Source organism: Amphibalanus amphitrite, unplaced genomic scaffold, assembly GCF_019059575.1.
Source record: "Amphibalanus amphitrite isolate SeventyFive unplaced genomic scaffold, NRLGWU_Aamphi_draft 000725F_arrow, whole genome shotgun sequence".
In the NCBI taxonomy this organism is placed as follows: domain Eukaryota; kingdom Metazoa; phylum Arthropoda; class Thecostraca; order Balanomorpha; family Balanidae; genus Amphibalanus; species Amphibalanus amphitrite.
Window position 1 is genome coordinate 128,169 of NW_024882219.1, and position 18,620 is coordinate 146,788.

The window sequence follows — 18,620 nt, forward strand, 5'->3', positions numbered from 1 at the left end:
TAAATATTTTGCTTTGTGTATTCCAAAAGGAGAGGGAACTATTTCATTTGTGCCTTCATGTCAGAATTGGAATTGAAGGTGGATCATTAAATTTTCAACGCAGTTTACAAACAAGCATTTGGTCTTTCTCGTTTATAAGCAGTGGCTAAGAAAAGGTTGATCAATCCTGAAGTTCAGTCATCGTACCTCAACTTGGCAGCAAGATCCCCCAAGGACGGAGGATATATTGTATACATGTCCTGTAAATCAAAACAAGCATTTGGTCTTGCTCGTATATAAGCAGTGGCTAAGAAAAGGTTGATCAATCCTGAAGTTCAGTCATCGTACCGCAACTTGGCAGGAAGATCCCCGAAGGACAGAGGATATATTGTATACCTGTCCTGTTAATTAAAACATTTTTGTGCCTGCAAAGGCTTAAGTTATCTGTGGTGTGTTCGGAGTTAGGCTATATGGCCGTTTTTGTTGTATGTTTATGTGGAGATTGAATATAACTGTGACCCTGTGCTTGTTTGTATACTTACGGTCAAACAGGGAACAGCACATTCACATAATATACTCACCTAGCACCTAACTCATAGCTGTACCTTGCAGGAACTGTACTTGTTTATGTCTCGAGCATTAACAAAGCACTGAAGTAGCTTAGTAATCATTTCCCACATTTTCTGAGCATCTACTAACATGACATACAGCAGTGCAGAGCAGCTTCAGGGAAGAAACACTTTAAATGCACAGACTCACACCAGCCACCCAATGAGCCAGTTCCTCAGTTGACTGTTTCCCTGGATGCAGCTTGGCAATGTGAGCTAACTTTTGGCAACTTTTGGCAAGTTGAAGGTTAGCAGGTAAGATTGAGTTAGGGTGAGTACCTACCTATAACTGGGTGCTACTGCCATGCAGGTCTTGGGTAGACTGCAAATATGTGTGATGATTGAGGTTAGGTCAGCTGTCAGGTTAGTCAGGTATGCTCATTGCTCAGGTCACATTTTTATGGACATTAGGTAAATTAAAAAACTAACAATCTAATCTAAGCTAACCCAACTAAACATACACAACTACTGACTATAGGAAATGAGCACCTACACTGAAAAAAATTTTTACTCACTTTTCTGAGTAATGACTGAGTTGCCATTTTGTCCAATGGTAAAACTCACTCTAAATCCGCGTACTCAGGTAAAACTCAGGGCGGAACGCAGGTAAAACTCGGGCAAAACTCATTGCAAGTGAGTAGCATGTGAGTAACAAAGTGAGTTGCCATTTTGTCCGATGGTAAAACTCAGATAAAATTCAGTAAGTACTCATGCGTAACTCATGTCCTACTCAGACAACTCAGGCCAAACTCAGGTTTAGTAAGTCATTACTCATGAAAAACTAGGAAGTAACTCACATGTAACTCAGCTGGTACTAATGTATAACTCAGGTGGTAGTACGGCCATAACTCAGTTGGAACTCATCGGTTATTCAGTGAAAACTAGGGCTGTACTCAGGACGTACTCACGTCGATAACTCATACGATACTCGGGTGTTACTCAGGCGCCGCCTGAAACGGCTGATCTGATTCGTTTTATATTGGCTCAAGCCAATGTATAGGCTCGCCGCCCATGATAACAGCTGCCGCATCAGCATTATGCAATATGCATGCATGATGCTCATACAACAGCCACTACCAGGCAGCTAGTCTATATATTGGGATTGGCCAATATATAACGAATCATTGCCCAAAACCAGCATACATATCTGTATTATACCATGCCCGACCAACGTCTAGTCTTGCACTATTCGCCCCAGCCCTTACAAGAAATACATGTTTGTAGAAACGGTCGCATTGCGCTGTATTTCAATTCTGACACACGCCAAACTGCGTCGGGGGGGGGGGGGGGGATCGACTCCACGTCAGCTCAGCTTCACTCTTTTGCCAGCTTCTCGACCTCAGTCTTCGCGGCTACAGGTGGCTGGCGCTCAGCATTGAATGGTGTGTGGAGCACATGGATACACACAAACCACAGCGTGTTTCGCACTTTGTGCGCCGTTTGTTGACTGAGCACAAAGTGCGCCGTCGCCCACAGCAAAAGACTCCCTTCCAAACCATGGATCCCCACAAGACTTCCGTTCGCTCCACGATGAGGCGGCACCGTTCGTTTTCTTCGGACTTGTTATGATAGGGGTGATCCAAATTTTCGTCACCCGTGTACGCCACCACTGACGCCTTCTCCGCCAAGATGCAGAGGAGGCTCAATGGGCCGTTCCCTGAAAACACAATAAAAAAAGTCAGATTTTCTTTTGCCAGTAAGAGAAACGGAAGTTATAGGGCATGCAAGGTGATTGAAATATCAAAAGTTATCAAGTTACTTCAGCTCAAAATTAATGTTAAACCGCGCCGTGCTGGTGCTCTGAGTTTACCGTGATGTACTGGGGGGAGGGGGTCGTCTTCACGTCCCCTCTTCTAACTCGGCTGTTGGGGTTGGGCCACGTAGCAACACGCCGTAAGCGGCTTTCGAAAAAGCATTAAAGATATTTAAGGAAATACTTGGGTAATTTTAAGGTCAAGTCAAGTGCCAGGTCACCAGAGGTCAGGAAAGGCCAAATTTTGCTTATTTCAATATTTTCGAAAAACTGGTGCTTAACTCGGAACCAAAAGAGCTGCCCGCGGAAAAATGCAGTCAAAGCCCTTTCGACTTTTTTTTTGCTGGCGTTTGATCTCAGATTTGACCTCAGGGTCAACAATTAAGCCTCCAGAGAGCAAAAACTCTAAAAAAGCCGTTTTTACCAAAATGTTTTCTGTAATACTTTCCACTCAAGAGTCACGACATTTATTTTGCCGTTAGCATAGTGTTCCTCTCGTCGGGACGAATGAACTATAATTAGACCTTGAAAGGCCATATTTAAAACTTGACCTTAGGTTGACCTGACCAGGTCATGTTGCATATCAGTCGATCCAAACCGTCAAGCTGAACACATATGAGGTGTTTTATTGCACTAGCAAATATATTTTATATGTACATGCCGTAAGGTTGATACTTGAGACATGGTGATGGGACAGTATCAAAAACGCTATACAATGAAATCCGTTCGATATTTTTTTGACATTTTACCTCAAACTGGTGTGAAATCGAGCGGTGAATTCCCTGAGCGAAAATGACAAAAATATCGAACGGTTTCCATGGCACGTTGCGAACGGTGCGATCGTCAGCGACCATTGAAATTTTTCCGATGTTAAGTCATTTGACGTGACCTGACCTTGAACGACCTGGGTCTAAAATTTCTTCACATGGAGAAACAAATGTATGAGCAGGTGTGCCGAAAATGGTGGCGCTGCGCGCCGCCGTTCTTAGATATTCGCGAAAAACCTGAGGGGGCGGGGTGGGGGGCGTAAAACGCCACCCAGCACAGCGCGGGTCAAGGTCGGATGGTCACCTTAACAGTCGGGTTTTAGTCTCGCAAAACACTTCCATGGGCGTCCAATATTAAAATCAGCTTGAAACAATCACATAAAATGTGTTATACTTAACAGTAATGGAAATAAGCATGTCACGTCCAAACGCGTCTCGCCGCGGTATCTAATAATCTAATATGTAAGGAAGGTTGAAAATGCTCGCTGAAATCGAATAGTGTACGAAAATATGTGTGTAGGCATTAAAAAAAAAAAACAGTCGGAAAAAATAATAACAGTGGAAAAATAATAAGCACAAACGAGACAAAAGAATCTTAAACGGTTCAGCGAGCGGAATTAAGACCATGGGCTCCACCACCGGGGGGGGGGGAAGGGTACGGGGGACGTGTCCCCCAATATTTTACATTTTTAACATTGTGCCTATGGGTGCTGCATGGAAAGAATCGACTTCAAACCACCTTCGCCCCCCCCCCCCCCCAAAAAAACATCGGGTCGTGACGGAGTTCTTGTTTAAAGAAGTAAAAAGGGTCAAATGAACGTTCTTTTAGGATAAGGACAACATTATCCCACAAACATGTTTTTTTAACCCTCGCATGTGTAGGGGGGGGGGGGTCGGATTGACCCCCTTTCCCCATGGTTTTTCGCGAATAACTCGCGTAAAAAGCGGCTGATCGCGACGAAACTTTCAATACCATCGCATTGATCAATTTTACACCTACCCTGAAACTTTCATGACCCTGACCCAAATGACCTTTGACCTGTGACCTCTTTTCCGAGACCATGTTTGGCCGGAATCGCGATTCGGCGTACGTCGGCTCGCATTAGCCGCGCGTTTGCAAGCTTTTCGTGGTTTCAAACGTTCAAACATGTGATTTGATGTTGCTCCCATGCATTAGGGTGGGTGTCAAGGTCACCTGAAGGTCAGGTCAGGTCACTGACCTTTGGTGACCTCGGGTGACCTCGGTTCACTTTTTCGAGTTTTACATGTTTCTAGGCTAGTTTTTGGAGCTGAATTCGAATTTAACAACCATTTGAACATTTACGAAGTAGTTTTGGTGCCTTCGTAACATGTTACGAAGCTGTCAGAGGCGGTTGACACGTACTACGAATACCCGTCACGACGCCTACTGATTGACCTGACCTGACCTGACCCGACCTGGTCTAAATGCTTCAAGACATCATCTGTGATCAAAACTAACACGATATTCGTGATCAGTACCCCGAAAAACCCCTTAGCAGCCACACTTTACGACTTTCTAATAGGTCCCGATTTTCCCGACTTTGGGTCATTGACCTGACCTGGAAGGTCAACCAATGACCTAGGACCTTAAAATTGGGTATCATCGGCTTCCTCTCGTCACGGGCAACACGCTCGTTTTTTCCGCGAAGCTCTAGCTCGATCAGGGGCTAAACGGCAAGGGGGGGGGGGTCCAACCGACCCCCCCCCCTACACATTAGAAGCTGGAAAACGCCGCACACATGCAAGGGTTAAATTTAAATATAACATAACTCACCTCTTCTTTTTCGAACTATGCCGGGTAGGTATCCCTCAGTTTCTCGATCGATCTGCTCCGCCGTTCACGGTTGGCACCGACCTCCTGACGCCGGCGGGGAATGTCTGCTGGTCCATCAGTTCACCTCCCTGTTCTCCGCGGCGCATGCGATTGATAAAAGCTTCATCGACAATCACCGAGCTCTTCACAGATAACTTACCCGTCCCATCCTTCGCTGCACGCCTTCCCCGCTCCTGCACTCTCCCGCACAATTTCACAATAGCCTCAACAATTCAACGTGAACTACGCGAGTCACCGCGCCACAACGGACTGAAGCGCGCGCCGCGGTTTTCGAACGCAACGGCTATAATACTCATCACGCGAACTCACGCATCACGCAGGACACTCACCCTGCCGCGCATGCGCGCATCTTCAAGCCGGGGGTACCTCACGCACAACTGCACGTGAATTCGCGAGAACTCATGCATTGCGCAGGAAACTAGATTTGCCCAAGCAAAACTCATTTCCGACTCAGTTCGAATTCACGAAACTAAGCACTCAGAAATCACGCATAACGAAGTCACCCTGGTGATGTGAGTTAGATCAGCCAATAAGTGAGCACCACTATCGTATTCACTGAGTTTCTTCATGAGTTATTACTGAGTAATGCCAGGCCTGAGTAAATTTTTTTTTCAGTGTACCTACTTGTGCCTACATCTCATACCATGTCAAAGTAGAGTTCCTTGGTGGAAGATTACCCTCAGTACTTTTTATCCCAGCCCTGTGAAGAAAACTAATACTTCTAAGCTCTGAGCCACTGCTGGCCATCCACAGGAAGAAACGCTGAGACTGAGAGCTTTGCCATTGTATATTGGACCAATAATCACTATCACGAATGACTATGAACACATTTCACATCGTTGCATGGATTGTCACATTGACAATTTTACTACAATCCTTTTTTCAAGAAATACAGTGATGATGATTAACATCAAAATCAACAGAAAGTGGATTTAGTGATCCAAGATTTCTCCTCCAGTAGCAATGAAATGATCGCATGTTTCATTTGCCAGACACTGAGTACCTGATGCACATTACAACCTGCATAGCATCTAAGCATAGTAAAACTGCCCAAGTCCATTCATTCTAGATTTTAACTTGATAGTTAGCACTAATTTATCTTGCTGTTGTAAGTTATCATTCAATATTCATACCAATACATCAATATGCACTCATCAGTCAACATTTTCTGGCATGATCCTGCTCAGCGTGCTCTTCAGTATTGCTCCAAGGTCTGCAATATTATAGCTTGTTTTTGGCCAATAAGCTCTTTTAATTTTTACCTTTTCTTGCTGATATATGAGCCCGATCAACTTGCGTTTATCAACCAAAATTTCATAACTTGTTCAACTTGATATTGAGATTGCTCAGGAGTCAGGACCTCTGTCAGCCTCCTGGATACTTCAGATTGTTTTCAGTCAACATGCGCCTTAAATATGATATAAGTCAATCTTCAGGGATTCAAAATATCCAACAAAACGACGTACAAGAGCAAGAAAACCACCAGATAAACTAGAAAAATGGCCTTGGAACAGAGCCAAGTGGTGCTCCATTTGTTTGTTTACAATGATTATAGTGCTGATGTATTTTTAGGACTCTGAACATCGGCTTATAAAAAAATGAAACGTTTTTACAAAAGTTGTAAGGCAAGTAATATTTATCTAAAAGAACTAAAATATTCAAAAGCCAAACACTATGAAATACAAGAATCGGAACGAAAAAAAACCAAAAATCCAGCCTAATCACCGGCTCCTAAAACTCCAACACAATCAGCACTTTTCCCCGCAACTCGTTGTCCAGACGTAAATATGCATCAGCGTTTGGTTGTGCTAGTTTTCGCATTGTTCGAGCGCTTTGGAAGTGTTATTGGTTTCGATAACACCGTATTTGCTTAGCTTTTCGAAATGAAAGGCCTTGCAGCTGTGTTCGCAAAGCGTCTTTTACAAGTCGACTCAGGGGGGCGACACGGCTATTCGCGCAATGTATTAATTTATGGGCCGCGCGGGGCCTCGCGATGACGCGGCTGGAGGCAACTGCTCAGCGCGCTAGGATACTTCTGGCGGGGCGGGGCGCTGAACGGTGTGCAATGAATGGGTTATGGTCGGGCCGACAGAGATGAGGTATTGAATTTGAATTGACATCAGCAATCTGGTGGGGAAGGAGAACGTTCCTAATCGAGCTTGGGTTGGGGAAAGCCGAAAATATCGCGATCGGCTCATAGCTCAGACAGGGCCGGGTGCCGTACCATGTGTTGTATACATATTTAGGCGGGCAGACAGAGATGAGTTATTGGATTTAAATTCACCATACCATCGGTTTCTGGTGGGGTTTGAAAATGGTTTTAGTCAAGCTCGGAGTGGGGCAACCCACTGGCGGATCCAGGGGGAGGCATTTGGGGCAAATGTCTTCCCCCACATTGGCAGCGCCCGAAATCGCTTTTCGAGAATCAAAGAAAACTTCACAACTTTTCTGAGGAAATGTTGGTTAATCACACTTCACAGCAGTGCGCATTGCTGGCCATATTTCGATTCAGAAAGAATAGGGCTCGTAACAGCACCTCGTGAGTCCAAAGAAGCCTCACTAAATTGTCCATGAGGGTTACACGCCGGCTTCTGAAGGCTACTGGCGGCCTCTGAGGGCCCTTTACCGGCCTCTTATGGCCGCTAGCGTGCCTCTGAGAGTCCTTGCCGGCCCAAGAGGGGCCATATCTAGGGCCTTACGCCAACCTGTAATCAGTAATGGCCTCACACCAATGTCTCAGACGGCCCCATTACGACGACTGTGAGACTGAGGGCCCTCACTGGTGCTTCTGAGAGCCCACCCGGCCATAAAGACCCCTGCGGTACCAACTGACCTCTGAGGGTCCACGCTGACTATATTTCAGCTGAGAAAGACCTCACAGGTCTCGTAAGAGCACCTCATGAGCCCCTAAGTAGCCACACTAAGATCTCCGTCAGGGTCTACGCCGGCTTCTGAGGATCCCATAACGGAGACCGTGAGGGCCCTCAGCAGGGCCTCTGAGGGTTCACAACCAGCACCTCTGAGAGACCCACACCAGTGGTTCTAAGGGCCCATAAGGACACCACTGAGGGTCCCCCAAGCCAGTGCCACACCATTTATGCAACCCTATATTGGTGGCTCTGAGGTACCCACACCTGCGCCTGTGAGGGTTCGGCAAAAGCATATCTGCCGGCCACCTACCTGCAACTCTGAGGGCCCTACATCAGAGACTGAGGGCCGCACTAGCGTCTCAGAGTACCTTGTCGGTATCTAAGGACCCCACGGGGCTTCTGAAGATGCCGCCGGCCTCTATGGGCCCCTTGCCGGTCTGAGGTCCCCCTCCCCGGTCGTTGAGGGCCCCCTGCCGACTTTTAAAGGGTTCGCACCAGCAGCTCTAAGGGCCACACACCCACATGTAACGGACCCACACCAGTGTCTCTGAGGGTCCACAACGGCGTCTGTATTCTGTGAGGACCCTCACCGGTGCTTATGAGGGATTCACACTAGCACCTCTGAGGGGCCACACGGGCGTATGTGAGGACCCCACACCAGTGCCTCTAAAGGCCCCTAATTGGAGGCTCTGAAGGCCCTGCATCGGTGATACTGAGGGTCCTACCAAAGGCACAACACAAGCCATTAGTCTCCTTCTGAGTCCCACACGCCGCCCTCCCACCATAGGCGGCGGAACGGGGAGGGCACCGGGGCACCGTGCCCCCTCTGATTTGGGCATTTTAACATTAGCCCTATGGGCGTTGCATGGAAAGAATGGGACCAAAAGTCGGCAGTGCCCCCCCCCCCCTCCACTTAATTGAAGGTGTTCCGCCGCTACTGCCTCCCACCGGAGCGAGTAAACCTGTATCAATCAACGACTTTACCACCGTTGTACGTCATAATGTTCTCATCACGCCAAATCAAATACCATCCGGAACCAAAATGGTCCAGTATAAAATCTGACCTACCAAAGTTATGATCAAGTTCAGATAAAATCAAAGTGGGATGATAATAGCAGGTGTTCTTAAATCGATGCCGAGTCAGCAGAAACCATTCACTTCACATGCAAGAGAAATACCTTGTGCTGATGTTTATATAAAAACAGACATGTAGGTCCATAAAAGTGAGCAGAGATCCTTCATCGTTGCATCAATGTTGAGGGGGCGGCGCCCACTCGGCTCTCAAGTTGGAGGGGGGGGCAAGCGCCCCCACTGCCCCCCCCCCCCCTGTTCCCCGGGGTCTATGCAGTGAACGACGCTACAAAAAAAAAACATGTGACACCTAATAGCAGGCACTATAAACATGCGCTTGTACGTATCCCGTCAGACCAGGACGGGGATCGGGGGTAGTAGGTACTATGCAATATATGATTATGTACATTAACACAGAACTATTTCCTGCTTTAAGATCCATAACATCACATTTTCACCAACATTCTGAGTGCCAGACAAGCCAACAGCAAGGCGTCATTTCGGTAAAATGCATTTTATGATGATCGTAAGCTCACAAAGCATAGCGGGCGTGTTAGTTCAAAACATTGCCGCTAGGGGCGCTGAGGTCGCTAATGCTGAGAGATAGGCCAAAGTGTCGGCGGTCGGCGCCGCATGGGTGTTAATATTTGGGGGAAATAAAAAATGTCACACGGTTTCTACGTGTCTGGGGCACGATAAAATCAGTGGAGCACCATGTTTTGCGAAAAAAGTGCCCAAAATGACACACCCTAGCCAGCATAGACCCTGAGCGGTAAACTAGTGCCACAGAGCCCCTCCGACCCGAGGGGTCCTCTGAATGCGATAGGGGGGGGGGACTAGATGGCACGTGCCTCCTGGGACCCCCTGACTACGCTACTATTTCATATGCGTCATGTCAGGTATTTTGGGCTTGCACCCCAACTTGAAGAATGTTCCTGGGCCCCTGTGACAATATATTGTATTCATTATAGGTATTCGTCATTAGCTTGCACTCTCTGCAATCTGCCCATACTATTATTTGTCCCTAGACGCGCTTACAGAAAGCAGGGATAAGCCCATACAGTCAACGGCCTGTTAGTTTAGCAAACAGCCGCCAGGGGCGCTAGGGTCGCCTATGTTTTGAGATAGGGCAAACTTCTCTCGCTCGGCGCCGCCTGGGGGTTAAAATTTGCGGGAAATTAACAATGCCACGCCCTTTCCACATGAGTGGAGCACAATAAAATCGATGGAGCACCTTGCATTGCGATTAGTGACACACCCTAGTGCGCAAGGAATCGAAATCAGAGTTTTTTTTTAATTAATTCCGAGAAACCTTTTTTGGGGTAAGCCCCCGCAGTGTCCAAGACCGCTTCCTGGATCCGCCAGTTGTGAATAAGTCACGGTCGATACCGAGCTTCGGCGGGACCAGGCGCTGTATACGTTGTTCTTTCAATGAAGAGGTGGACAGACACCTAGCCCCACATCCTACTGCTATGCCCGTGCTTCTGTGGGTGAAGCACTAAAGCATCACGGAATCCCACAGGACCTGCGAGTCGACGAGGTGGGCCGCTTTGGCCGCCGGGTACTGCAGCTCCCTGGAGTTGCCTGGGACCGATGGCAAAACAACAGCTCCGGCGGTGCCCCTATGGGCCGTAGTAATTAGCGAATTCCTGTAATGTAGAGATCATATCCTCAATAATCTCCATTACCATTTTATATTCCTAAACAGTATGACAGAACAATTATGCTTGCCTACGTTCAGGCATTACCTCTGATGGTCATACGTCCAGTACAACATGTGTTGTCTGTCAAACAACAATCGACGACGGGATCTCTTCTCATTATCTCTTAAGCCATCGGTTGTCAATTCACCCACCCCGTTTCCCTAAAAATAGACGGTCAGATTCGGCCTGGGTCCTTACGACCCCTCTAGATTCGCCAGAGACGGGATCGGATCGCCGTTATTGCACCCGTCTTAGTGTCTTTAATACTATGACAGCTTCGACCACGGACTTCGGACGGGGTGATCGTTCCACGAATGTACGAACCATCCAGGCCTAGAGTGCATCGAGGTTTAAAAGAATGCAGTCTGTAGATCAATAAACATAACAATGGTGGTATACAACCACATTAAAATATCTCCCCGGCTCCCGCAACGTTCCAACGCCCCTCCGTTATGCATTCGCCTTGTGTGTCCGCCGAGCCGGCTTGCCTCCAATGACGTCATCGGCCGGCCGGCGGCGTTCAAGGTCAAACGGCTGGTGTCCTTACCTGGAGTTCTATAGCCTTGAGTCGACTTGACTTTTAAAACGCCCGAGGGGGGGGGGGCGTCTTACCATACCCATAGTGTAAGAGGCCCTTTTGCAACTTTTTCCAAAATGTTAAAGTTTACGGTTTGTGTACCCCCTAGATTCATTTTGAATGCAAATATGTATGGGAAAATGATGCATGCTCACAGCGGCCAGCGCATGCACACGTTAGCGCTTAAATATTATCAGTTGTCTAAAAATAGTAACTGAGCTTAAGGGGGGGCCTCCTGCACCACTCTCCCCTACTGTCAGCAGGATGAGTATCACTCAGGTAGCAATTCTTGGATATGTTGCGCTAGGAAAGTGTTTTAGTAAATGTTTATGCAACAAATGTATTGATTCGTTGAAAGATCGCAAGCTGAAGCGAGAACGCATTTATACGGTTTACGTGAAAATAACACCGAAGAAAGCCTACGGAGACTGCAACGCCTGAAATTGTCAGGAAAGGGTTACGATAGACGAGGTGCGCTGGTTCTTAACATTAAATGAAATTTTTTTAATCATCATTTCATGTCATAATAAGGCTAGATGCAAGTGGTTTTTCCTATAGGAAGTGAATTAATTTTTTTGACCCCACTTTCGAGACACCCTAGTACCTAATACTAAATTTCCCAGCGGTATCATGTAAACACACCCTCGTAGTTATGTGCACTGTGCAGTGTGCATTACCTATATACCCTGGTATTTTGTATCCATATAGCATGCACAATGCATCTTGCCCACAACCCTTTATCTTATGAAAATAACGTTGCAAAGTAATGGTTTCTTCACCTCTTTATTGTGTCTTTTCCTGTAGCTCATCACGCATTTCAGCATTCAATGCGCAGTTATGCTCCTATATTGAAATATCGCTTCAAATGTTGCGCAGATATCTTTGTCTGAGAAATGGCAGTATCAATGGTTAATGATCATTACTTCTTGCAGCTGTCTCACGTTCAACTGATATCGGTCATCAAACCGATCCTACGCCGTCTGATTGCATTGAGGTATTGAGTTTCTATTCCTCTTTCAGCTGGGGCAGATCAAGAGCAAAGTCTCGGAGAAGGTGGAGGTACTGCGACACTCCAGCGGAGAGGAAGGCGGCATTCTTGAGCACGCCGACAAGGTTCGTTCGACATCGAAGGAAACGTGATTGTAAATAGAATCGTCTCTCCCGTGTCAGTCACGTGCCTATCCCGTGCCGCCCACGTGCCTGTTCCGTGTCAGTCTAACCACGGGCGCTGCAGGGACTGAGGTCTGCCTGCTTCCTGTTCACGTGCCCTGGAACGTGCTTGTAGAAACCTCAACTGGAAGTTATTACAAAGTTTGTATCGGCCGTGAGACCTCACACGTTGAACCGACAGTGGCGTTTCATCAAACCTCGTGCACCCAAGTCTTATGTAAAGCTGAGGAATTGAGAATGTCAGGTAATGCATGATTAAGTAGGAAGTCACTTCGCATTACATTACAGTACCAATAACATTACCTCGTAACCGCAATCTAATATTCTCTGCCGTCTAGACGTGACTGATTCGTACCCGACGCTCCCACAGGCTCGAAAGGAGGCTTCTCAGTCAGTTCAGAAGGCCCGTCAGCTGACTCGTAACGCCCGCACCGCCTCCAAAACGACCCTGGATGACCTGACGTTTGCCGGCAAGACGCGTCTGGGTGAGCTGGGCCGGAGCGCGCGGCAGGCGTCCGTCATGCAGCGATTGGTACCGGTGACTACCGTCACCAGAGAGCCCAGGGAGGCGTCGCAGACGCGACACCCGGTGGGTCAGGACGGCGGTCTGGTGCGACACGACACGCTGGGGCCGACCAGCGACGCGACCAGTCCCGGCGCCTCCCGGCGCTTCCTCAGCAACGTCAGCAGTGAGCTGAACGGCATCGCCCAGCAGACGTCCAGCCTGCTCAGCACCGTGTTCGGTGAGCGAGGAGGGGACGGATGGGTTCGCTTAGATCAATGACAATGTCTCAGATGCGTGACTCAGTTCTTGCGTCTTTGATGTATTGCTTTTACTGTGTGACACCCGGATGGCTACTGACGTACAAACGTACGATGACACAGGTATTCCATGGATTTCACCGACGAATATGTAAATACAGGTGCCCGCCATACTGCAATTAACTTCATGCTCGTTCAACATTTATGTCGTAATATTACCCTCATCACAACTCCTTCATCTCTCTCCCCAGGCTCGCGCTCGCCGCCCAGCCGGCCGGCCTCGTCACCAGTCCCGGAGCAGCGTCCCGTGCCTCCCCGACCCGTACCCCTGGGCCCGTTCCCCCGGCCCCACCGACGTCCCTCCGTCCGGTCCACCCTGGTCCAGCCGCCGACGCCGCAGCCGCCGACGCCCCGCACCGCCCGCCAGCTGGAGGTCGACTATGAGCAGAGGAACACGACCAGCGCCGAGAGCCAGGCTTTTCTCAAAGAGGTGAGCGCCGAAGAGTACCAGTGGGAGGATGGCATAAGTGTGGTCATATAGGGAGCACTGATGCTTAGTTTGTTTCATCGTTGGACATAGCAAGCTCTGATGTGGCCCCTAATATATTTCTTCCTCAAGCTTCGCTGTTGAAATTAATAGCAATTTTTAGGCAATTTAGTTGGTGCCGAAGCATTCACCCGGTTTTGCCGTATGGTCATACTGCAACAGATTTTGATTGCCCATCAAATGCTCTGCTAAGGAAGTTCTGTCAGGCATGGGGTAACGTTCCACGCCGCTGTCCACAGGTTGTGCAGCAGGTTATAGACGGTGAGGGTCTCGGCTGGCTGAAGCTGAACCGCGTCAAGAAGCTCATGGAGGACGAGAACTACCGCAACCTGGTGGTCTCCCGTCTGAACCAAACTCTCGACAAAAAGATCGGTCCTGACGACCACATTGAGGACGTTTGTGTCACCCGCACCGTGTGGCGGGGGATGCTGAAGCTCCTGCTGGCAGTGGTCAGCGGCCTGGAACACACCTACAGTGAGCAGGGTCTCGGCGGCATGGCCTCCGCATTCCAGGTGCTGGAGATCGCGCACACGCACTACTGGAGCCGCGACCTGCACGAGACCACCGGGCTGATGGCCGGAGGAGTGTCGGGTGCGTCCAGCCCGTTTGGAAGCCGGGATAACCTCCGCTCGCCCATGTCTCCTCAGGGGTCGCCGGCAATACGCGGGAATCATCTGGACGTAACTCCGGATGTGTCGCGGAAGTCCTCGTCAGCGTCCGTGTTCAGTGATTATGGCGGCGGTCGAGGTTTGGCTCACGACACTCTACGCAGTCCAGACGAGCACTCGACGGCCGACGCACTCAGGGAGCTACTCGTACAGAAGCGGCATCAACTGATGGGTAAACTAGCGTCAGTCGACTCTGAAGGGGGTGGCGAGGCGGCGCGAGGGGGCAGCGAGACGGGAAGCATCGTGACCAACGCGGCCGCGTTCCGAGCGCGCCTCCAGCAGGGGGTGTTCCGACCGGCAGTCAGTGACTCGGAGCTGGAGGAGCCGCGTCCGCCCCGCTCCCGTACCGCCAGTGTGTGGTCCTCTAAGTCGTCTCTGAGCACGGGCTTTCGGTACCACGCAGGAAGCATCATCAGCACACCGTCACCAGAGGGAGCCGGCAGGAATTACCTGTTTGAAGGTGGGTGGTGGTGGTTGGCTGTCGGCGTCGGATTTCTGAGCGTTGTTATGTAACGCCCACCACAGATAACAGTAGTACTGGATTGGAAACAGGATTCCGGTGGCTGCAGTAAGAGGCCGAAAACAGGACCGAATATTTCGTGCCTATATTTCGATATCTCCTCTCACAGGCAACAAAAAGTATTGGTTTATGTGAATGAAACTTATAAAGAAGCAATCGACTAGCCGTGCTCGTGTTTATTGCTGCATTTTTGCATAATGGCAACTTATTTTACTAAACGTTGCTGGTTACACTTTCCTCACCGTGGTGAGGGAACGTATGCCACTGATTTGATTATAATGATTTCTCACTCTCATCCACAAAAAGTACTTGTACATACATGGGAGTTTGAACTCTTTATTTACATGCTAGCTAATCGATACCAGTCCTGTCACAACGAACAGAGGCGGATCCAGCTCAGAGGTTTGGGGGGGGGGGGGCAAACCATAAAAATTTATCGATTCTTTCCATGCATCGTCCATAGGCGTAATGTTAAAATCATGCCGTTTGGGGGGGGGGGCAAATGCCCATTTTGCCCCCCCCCCCCTGGATCCGCCACTGACAACGAACCATCCAAATGTCACGATTCAAACCTACGTCACAAAACATCCCTTCAAGTGTCACTTCGCTTCGCCTGCCCTCCCAATTTCATCAGCGACCTTACTTCCCCGACTTACATCTTCTTGACCCTGCTGAGCTTTGGCCTCATGTCGCTCCTCGATCGGGTTGCACCAGTGGCTGGGGTGTCTGCTTCCTGACTTTCGATGGACAGCACTGTCTTGAGTGTCTGTCTCACTTATCAGTTACCATGTTTCCACACTTTCCAGCAAATAGATTGAAAACCGTCGCATACATCTCTGGAAGGAGGCTCCTAAGGACGTCGTGGCTATCATTGCAAACGACTTCCGGTCAGTCCGACATCTCGGTTTACGACTATCTTCGTCACTTCTGCGTCACTTCTTGGTTGATCGCAGACCAGCAGCTGGTTCCTGTTAGCTTTAGTCTTCGGCAGTTGCCTCCAAATCTGGCAGATCCTCACGGTGAGGTCGATGTCTTCCTCGTCTTTCTCCAGTCGTACCTCCAGCGGCGTAGCCCCATGATAGATCAGCAGGCTGGCGGAGGCACCGTACTTGTTACGCCTGGTGGCAGAGCGCAGAGCCGAGCGTGCCAAGGCGCCGGAGCTGTGTCCCAGGGAGGCCTTGGCGCTGTCATCCAGGTCCTCCATCTCAGTGGATTTCGCCACCGCGGCCACTAGCTCCTGGATGACAAGAGCACCATCCTGCTGTCATTCCTGCTGTGATGGTGCCATTCGGGCGGAGGCGTCGGCGGGGCTGAAACGTGACCAGTGACCCGGAGTACCGCCTCATTCTCCAGGAACTGTCGGACACTCGACCAGTTGTAGTTGCCACCTGATAGCTGATATTGTCATTCGTGAAGAACGCATCGGTCTGGCCCTTCATAACCTGCTTCTGGTGTGAGTGGCGTGCGGATGCCATGGCGTTTCGCTGGCCGCTCGTGCACAGGGGGCATCGCGTAATCCACGCTGGTCAATACTGACAGGGCTGCGCCGCTCTTGAGCCTTGACGGCGCTGTCTCTGCATGCCGGTGCGAAATGACCGATCTTCTTCGAAATCTTCCTTTCTGAAATGCAGCTCACACACAGCGGAATAGTCCTGATCCCACTCAGCCCGGTCACGGTGACCCATGGCGCCAACCCACTGAGCCCGTAGAGATGTTTCGGTGAGAAAAGCGAATAGGTGGCATGTGAGACATCTCCTGTTCTAATATTTTGTTCCTCTTGGCTCGTTGGGTTGTAGCCAGAACGGCAGGTTTTTACCGCTCATTCCCCTCATCCATTGTTGATGTACCTATACGTATGTAAGGCTTTGCACCACAATTTTTTAAAAGAAAACACCACGCATTGTGCCCTCTAAATGATCAAATTAAAAGTGAAATACTTTAATTTTTAAGCAAACGAAAGTAACTTTGGTAGCTTCGATTTTAAACGTAAACGACAAAACGCAAAAAAGACGATTTCTTGCAATACACAACACACAAATTATCCACCCAGCAGCACGCGAGAATCTCATTTTGGCGCCGTCGCATAAAAACATTCGGCCTCTTACTGCAACTGCCGATGTTCTGTTTCCAATCCAGTACTACTGTTATCTGTGCGCCCACTTATCCGCATGTTCGGATATGTGACATTTGTTAAGGAAAGTGGAGTGGATAAACGGTGTACCGTTTATCGTAAAAAGATTTCAGTGTTTTGATGATGGCTCTATTTTGATTTCATCCGGCTAATAAAGGGCAATGAAATTGGTAAATTGCGATAAAGAAAAGGATCGAATCCATTTGGCTGAGCAAGTAGTCAGACGACTTCGTGAAAGGATGTATTTTTATAACCGAGAAACTATTTTGTAAACGGATTCAATAGCATTATTCTCGATGTGCCTGAACTGACAACTACTTAGTCTGGCTGTGCTTACTACATATTGCCCGTCCACTTATCGCAGGAATGTTGCGGAAGGGCCGCTCGATTCTGTGGGACCAGGCCCAGTTCTGGGAGGACGCCTTCCTGGACGCGGTCGCTCAGGAGCGGGACATGATTGGCATGGACCAGGGGCCCGGCGAAATGATGGAGAGGTAAGGAAAGCAGGCGACAGGTGTCAGCGCCGCCATTTTATGGATTAAAACGATACTAGCCCGCTTCAGTCAGTGACAATTATTAACCGTCATGACTCATGATCATTTTTAGAATTTTGGGACATGAAAGTATAGGTACATGTAATCTAATTAGGTAACCCCCAATATAATGCAAATAGTGGTAACCGTATCGCAGCACATTTGGCTAGCTCCAGACAGTGCTTCTTTGCGTACTGCGTACTGCGTAGTAAACCTCCGATTTATTGTCCATTGGCTCGTTTTATGGACAATGCTGGCGATCTTCTGCCACAGTAAGCTGTCTTATAGTCGCTGCCCACTGTCCATCGTCCATCGTTATATAAGTTCCATCATCCTCGATAACGCCTCCAACCCGTCCTCGCCAACAGATACAGCACACTGTCAGCCACGGAGCGGAAGCGACTGGAACACGACGAGGACCGCCTGCTCTCCACCATGCTCTACAACCTGACCGCCTTCATGGTGATGCTCGACGTCAACAAGGACGACATGAAGCGAAAAGTCCGGCGCCTTCTCGGCAAGAGTCACATCGGACTCGTCTACAGCCAGGAGGTCAATGAACTGCTCGATCAAGTCGGCAACCTGGTGAGTTGTCATGACAACCGGTTGTGATTTCGTCAGCCTCTCGGGGAGAGGTGGAATGCGTGGGAATATGATTCTCGTCTTGGTCTCGTCCCGAGATCGATGTCGCATTGTGCTGGTCACGTGTACGGGGATACTCCGCTTTATTGGGTTGCTTTTAGCCACATGCAGAGGGGAGATGCCTCATTTTACCGACTTTGCCGGATGACTGACTTTGAGTCCCGGTAGGCTATATTTGATTATGTATTTATCCATATAAACATTATTTATTTGATCAAGGAGATGGTCATTGGTCACTCAATAGATACCATAACCTTTTACCGACGAAGTCGTGCAGTAAATAACAAAAATATGGGCAGACTGCGAACAATGACTTAGAACGTCCATCATAATAATCTTATTAATATGAACGATCAACGGTAAACCCTTATTATGCAGTAATGATGTCATCAAGAACTATCCCACGCATCATTGTTTGCGGGACCAACTTTCACATAATGCGCTATCAATGTATTACCCACCCA

At 48.8% G+C, this 18,620-nt stretch overlaps 1 protein-coding gene across 5 annotated transcripts in view; it reads left to right on the forward strand.

Moving 5' to 3' along the window:
- LOC122365243 (MAP kinase-activating death domain protein-like) overlaps nt 1-18,620 on the forward strand; it is a 67,417-nt gene that overhangs the window by 43,588 nt on the left and 5,209 nt on the right. For all 5 annotated transcript variants that reach the window (XM_043336262.1, XM_043336261.1, XM_043336264.1 and 2 more), the window contains 6 exons: nt 12,204-12,296; nt 12,724-13,096; nt 13,367-13,605; nt 13,902-14,790; nt 17,346-17,475; nt 17,883-18,099. In XM_043336262.1, coding sequence (XP_043192197.1) covers nt 12,204-12,296; nt 12,724-13,096; nt 13,367-13,605; nt 13,902-14,790; nt 17,346-17,475; nt 17,883-18,099 — 1,941 coding nt within the window. The remainder of the gene's footprint in view (nt 1-12,203; nt 12,297-12,723; nt 13,097-13,366; nt 13,606-13,901; nt 14,791-17,345; nt 17,476-17,882; nt 18,100-18,620) is intronic.